The sequence below is a fragment of the Rhipicephalus sanguineus genome, chromosome 2, assembly GCF_013339695.2.
Source record: "Rhipicephalus sanguineus isolate Rsan-2018 chromosome 2, BIME_Rsan_1.4, whole genome shotgun sequence".
Classification (NCBI taxonomy): domain Eukaryota; kingdom Metazoa; phylum Arthropoda; class Arachnida; order Ixodida; family Ixodidae; genus Rhipicephalus; species Rhipicephalus sanguineus.
In genome coordinates, this window is record NC_051177.1 from 195,507,159 (window position 1) to 195,513,158 (window position 6,000).

The 6,000-nt window shown below is 44.4% G+C and overlaps 1 protein-coding gene across 1 annotated transcript in view; it reads right to left on the bottom strand.

Moving 5' to 3' along the window:
- The window catches only part of LOC119382134 (mediator of RNA polymerase II transcription subunit 30-like), a 30,785-nt gene that overhangs the window by 21,220 nt on the left and 3,565 nt on the right, over positions 1-6,000 (bottom strand). Inside the window, 2 exon segments of the mRNA XM_037649864.2 lie at positions 3,433-3,449; positions 3,452-3,851. Of these exon segments, the coding sequence (XP_037505792.1) occupies positions 3,433-3,449; positions 3,452-3,851 (417 nt within the window).

A 6,000-nucleotide genomic window follows, 5' to 3' on the forward strand; every position in this document is an offset into this window, starting at 1 on the left:
CTGCCTGTTGACGATGAACCAGAGTTCGGCAGCCTGGAGCTGCCTGGATCTTTCGCGGACTATGTTGGTGCCGACGACGACGTTGCAGTGTGCAGCGAAGTGTCGCTGGATGACATTATCGAAACTGTGCGTCCCGACACTGCGGGAACTTCCGACGAGGAAGAGATGGACGACGCTGCAGAGGCTAGCATGTCCGTTCCGACTTAGCGGACGTGTTGTGCTACGTCGACCACATTCGGCGGTTTGCTTGCGCACGCGATGAGATCGGCGACTTGCTGCCAGATGTTGCAGCTATCGAAAGAAAGCTGATGCGTCGTGGCTGGGCAAACTCTCAGAAGAAAATCACAGATTTTTTTAAAAGGTGAGAAATAAAGGTTCGTTCACACCTCCGATAAAATGCGTGGTTGTCATTTTTTCAATTAATTTAATCTACGTTCCTCGGAGCAGCGTACGTTTGTGCCGCGGACTTTCTTAGGCATTATGTGCCCGCTGTTGTGGGGCAAAAATGACCGTCACTGCCTATATCTCGTTTTTCGATTATACGACGCCCGGATTATACGACGATTTTGCGCGGTCCCCTGAAAGTCGTATAAATCGAAGTTCCACTGTAGCACTACGAGGTTCATGAACCGCTATTTCAACAATCAACGTCAACTTAATATTTGTCCCTTTAATGAAAACCAACGGACAATGAAGCTAAGGAAGACATAGGGGACGTTATTTGTAGTCTTTTAACTGTATTGTAGTAATGACCATATAAATGTGAAGAAATTAAAGTGAAATAAAACGCAACCTGCCGCTGGCAGGGACCGAACCTGCAACCCTGATTATGCGCCCGATGCTCTACTTGAGTTATGGCAGCAGTCGTCCTCCCGTCCACTTTATCGGGTATTTTAGTGCTCGCAAACCTTTTCGTTGTCTTTTCTTTCATTTTAATTTCTTCACATTTATATGGTAATTACTACAATACAGTTAAACGCTACATGTTGGTTTTCATTGAGGTTGAGTCTAACAAGGAAACAAGCCTTTAAAATTCTCTTCTTTCATTCATGTCTAGCAAGGGTGATGCAAAAACAGCTAGCGAAAATGAGACCCTGATGCTTAGCCCCCTACACATGGCACCATGTGTCTCAGAAAACGCACGTTAGTGAGTCGTCTACTGTGTTGGAGGCCAGTTCACACCTTGAGTATAACAGCCCTGCTGTGAAAAACACAAAAAAAAAAGCAAGAAAGAAAAGCGCGATACAGACAATACAGGCGTTTCACATTGCAATAAGCGCATCATTGCTCTTAATCCAGCATCAGACAGGTTAGCTTTCCTTTGCTTTCGTTGATTCCAGAGGAGACAGTGTTAAATTTATGAATGAGGTAGGATTTGCGAAGATTCGCGAAGATTGTGGTCATAGCTCATGTGAAATCTAGATTCTAGTATCATTACTTTGAAGTTGTCAAATGGGTGACATGGCATGTTCAGATGTTTAGATATTGGAAGGTCTGGTTGGGATTTAGAATGTCATCGGTGATTGTTAAAATGGGTTCTGAAAGGTGTTTCAGTCTTGCCTATGTATTTCCTGTGGCATGCGCCATACTCAAGCAGGTACACTATGTCAGATGGATCAAAAGTGAGATTGCCATTAAGTGTGAATGCGAATTGGTTAGATGCACTGGTGGCAGTTAATGCAGGTGTTGCATGAGGACAAACTTTGCAACGTGGTTGTTGTTGCAGTGGCTGCAGCCGGTCGGGTTAGAGGAAGTAAAATTACCACCTCTTAGAGGTGCTAAAATGCCACAGAACAGTGCACTTAGCACTGGTTAATAATACAGTTGAACCCCTTTATAAGAGGCATCGATGTAACAGACAATTGGGTATAAGACACACCGGTGTGCCTACATCGAAATATGGGTTAATCAGAAAATGAGAGTGTACTACGCTGCTTTTAAGATAGTACACCTCATAAAAGGACCAGGAACTGCTCCCCGGTGCATGTCTCTTATAAAGAGGTTCAACAGTATTGCGATAGAAACCAAAGAACTCATGAATGTGTTGTCATTTCCCATTGGTCCCAACATAATTCAAGCTTGGTATATACAAAATTCCAGTTTATTTATGTATCTTGTCATGAACGAGACAAAGACAACACCCGTTCGTCTGGAAAGCTGTTATAATCTGACCCTCGTCTTTCTAAACCTTGTGCTAGCTGCCCGCATGCCCGAACCCTAGTATTCTTCATCATCACAATATCTTATAATTCTGGTTGATATACTATGCTTTCAGTGCGTTTTGACAACTGCTTAGAACAGTGCCTACTGTTAGTTACTCTAATTAAAACATTCTGGCTTTCCAGAGGTCATAAATGCACCTGGAAAAGGCTGACTGGAGCACAAGCAAACCGCAATGTCACAACAAGAGAAAAATTTAGCCACTGAAGACATTGAAAGTTTGTGTCCCCAGCAGGTCCCACGATCAAGAATCGTCAAGCATTCTGAAACACCAGCCTTGTATTTGGTTTGTCTGGAGACTGCAATTATGACACTTCTGAAACATGCCAGTTTCACAGAATTGTGCTTTATCATGGACTGTGAAGTTGCCGTAAATGTGTCAGTTAGCTGTATGCACATGTATTCATTCATCAGTTTATGTTTTGATGGCAGTGATAGTTTGAAGTCGGACAACAGACTAAGATTAGTTGGTGACAAAAAAATAGCGATTGATCTAAATAATAAGTATAGAGGTTTGAGCTAAATTGAACCTAGGCCTTCTGCATAGCAGTCAGGTGCTCTATCAAAGTGCCACGACAGCGTTTTTTTTTTTCCTTCGTGAAAACTGAACAAAACATACTGAACAAAACAGCCCAATGCACCACTACAGGCGCACAGCAACAACAACAACAACAACAACAACAAAAAAGAAAGAAAAAAATCCTGCGCCTAATTTCGTTCTTGTGTAGGTCTTCGTGCAGCACTGAACCCTACGCTTAATGCAGCTCCACTACCGTGAAACCTGAGGAAGTGCATAGCACGGGCAACCCAGCGATTCCCTTGGCGCTTGCCATGGCATTGTCAATTGAGGTATATCATATGACGCACCTAAATGGGCGCCAAAGGCAGCCATAACTTGGGTTGAGCAATGCAGAATTGAACTTTCTTGATTGCTCGAGTGCTCAGTCTATGTAGTCTCTCATACAGCTGGTATAGTCAACATAGGCTTGTTCATTTCATTTGGAGATGCTGGCATGCTAGCCTGACAATGTGATTAGGTTAATATTATTACAGTTATGTATGCAGTGCTCTTGTCATGTAATGCATATGGATTTTACACGCAGTGGTGTGTTCTTTATTATGTTTGAGTTCCGGGTGAACACAGGGTCTGCCCTTTGCATTTCTTTCTCGTGGCCCGCTTTTTTTCTTTTTTTGCAAGGAAGTAGAACCTACCTGCAGTGCCTTGAGGGCTGGAATAGTTCAATAGCTTTGGCCACAATCTCTTGTACAATCTCCTGGCCCATGCGACACATGATGGCCGTGTTGAAGTCCTTAGGCTGCAAGGGGACTCCTGGTTCCCCACTGCCGTCGCTCGGCCCGGAGGGCCTGGGGCATGAATCCGAGGGACCACCATGGGCTGGACCGGTGACAGAAGCGGTGGACCGAGGCCACCTGGCCCTGCCCCCAGTCCGGGACCCCCTAGCACAGGTCCCACTCCCATGCCCATGTGCTGGGCCTGAAGTGGAGGCTGGGGTGGGGCCTGCTGTGATGGTGGAGGTGGTACGGAGAGGCCATCGCACCGAGGCCACGCCCCCTGGAGAGGCCACGCCCTCGGCCCCCTTCCCTCTCCTGGGCCTCGTCAGTCCACTGCCCTGTAGACGAGGCAACAAACAAGCACTGCACTCACAATCCTGTAGTGACAACTTTACAACTAGTACTGTGGAGGATATCTGCCAGTGCACTACCACACATGCCTCATTAAAGGCACACATTGTGATACCCATCATCCTAAATGCAGAGCTGGAACAAGTTTGCACACACTGATACCACTACCCTACCATTACCACCTCCTCTTTACTTCCTGCTTGCCATTTACCATTAAGCCCTTGGCTCAATGGCACCATGAATGGAGGGTCAGACATCTACCAATTATAGAACCATGTACTTATGCTATTACAAATTACAATAACCTCTATCCCATGTTTTCATCTGGATTTGCTGATGAAGCACAGATTACCCTGTGGTGAAGCAAGAAAGTCAAAAGTGATCCATTGCATGAAATTCGTAAATCGATGAGAGCAATGCAACAAATAAACACAGTCCATCAACAAGTAGTAGTCCTTGTCTATTTGTTTACTCCCTGTAATGAAGCAGACTAGAATAGTGCAAAAACTCAGAGTGTAATAAGAGTGAACCAAAGGAGCATTTCACAATCGTTGTCACGGCTACGAGAAGTGCTGGCTAACACTCCGAGGTTTACATGCACAGAAATACTCAATAAAGTGGACGGGAGGACGACCGCCACCGTAGCTTAAGTGATAGAGCATCAGACGTGTTATCCAAGGTTGTAGGTCCAATCCCTACCATTGGCAAGTTGTCTTTTCATCCACTTTAATTTCTTTACAATTATATCATAATTGCAACAGTAGTTCACACTTTGCGGTCCGAAACCTTTACACACCTTCAATCCATTCCGGTCTGAAACTAAAGAAACCAAAGCTCAAGTAAAAACTTTACTTACTTATTTAGAGATGATGCATAATACAACGAGAAAACGCACACGAGAATCAACCACAAAAGAACTTGTCGAGCAATGCCTGACAAGCCGCTGCGGTCGTGTTGCATTGTCAGGAGGGGCCTGACAACTAACCGCAAAGGGCTAAAGGCTACAATAATGCCCCTATACTTTCTTTGGCTTCGTTGTCTGTTACCTTCATTAGGTTGTATATAACAAAGAAATTGAGCCCTTGATCATTACCCCTTCCTTCATTCAGTGTGTTATGGGTGATTTAAAATAGCCATAACGGAATAAAAGGGCCGTTCTGCTAGACACATGCCACCAGTTGAGCCAACCATGTGTTTATGGATGAACATGGTAATTATTCCGTAATCATCCTAAAAACGTTGAACTTTCAAGCTAATACATTTAGCAGGCTCACTCATCATACTTTCAAAATTGAATGAAGCACTTGGAAAAGTCAAGTGAGCTTTTTAATAAAAAAAAATGACATCTTCAAGAGGCAGCCAGTTTGCACTGTACCAGCTGCACTTTTTAGAGAACTGACTCACAGGACATTAACACGGCTGCCAAGCAGTGATTGCCTGCCATTCACTGACATCCTTTACTTATTTAAATATTCTCAATGCCATTACGGCATTACCAAGAGGAGTGGGGTTAAGTTCGAGATGGCAGTCTTGAATAAGAATGACCAGGGGCTGATGACAGAGGTAGCTAGGTGATTCTATTTGAATGAGCTCCTCGGCACGTATGAGTGGAAGCACACGTTTGTGGCAGAATGGCGCACGAAAGTAGAAGCTATGGTCGACAGGACATCAGCAACACTGCCTCAATGTGGGTGGAGCATACACGCCCTTCCTTGCAATTTTGGTTTGCATGCTCCGAGGAAGGGGAAATCTATGATGTCATAGTTGGAATTGCATTTTTTAGGTCCAGAAGCTGATACATTTTAACTTACGAAGACCTAGCTTTAATTCCCCCTCTCAAGCTTTCTGCCCCCCCCCCCCTCCCTCCAAGAGACGATGCCATGTGATGACGTCATATCTCATGATGTCAAAATTTTGGCAATCTGTGATTTCATATTCTCTTCTCGCCAACCGAGTGCAGCTGCAGTTTTTGCACTGCATGTCGTATTGTCAAAGTTACCGTCTGATGAGGCACAAAAGGTCTTTGCCTTAATAATGCTTCAGCTTGCGTACAAACACTTTCAAATAAGCACACAAAAGCCTGTCAAAGCACTAGAACCAGTGAGAAAGAATGCATATATTAAACTTATCAATGTG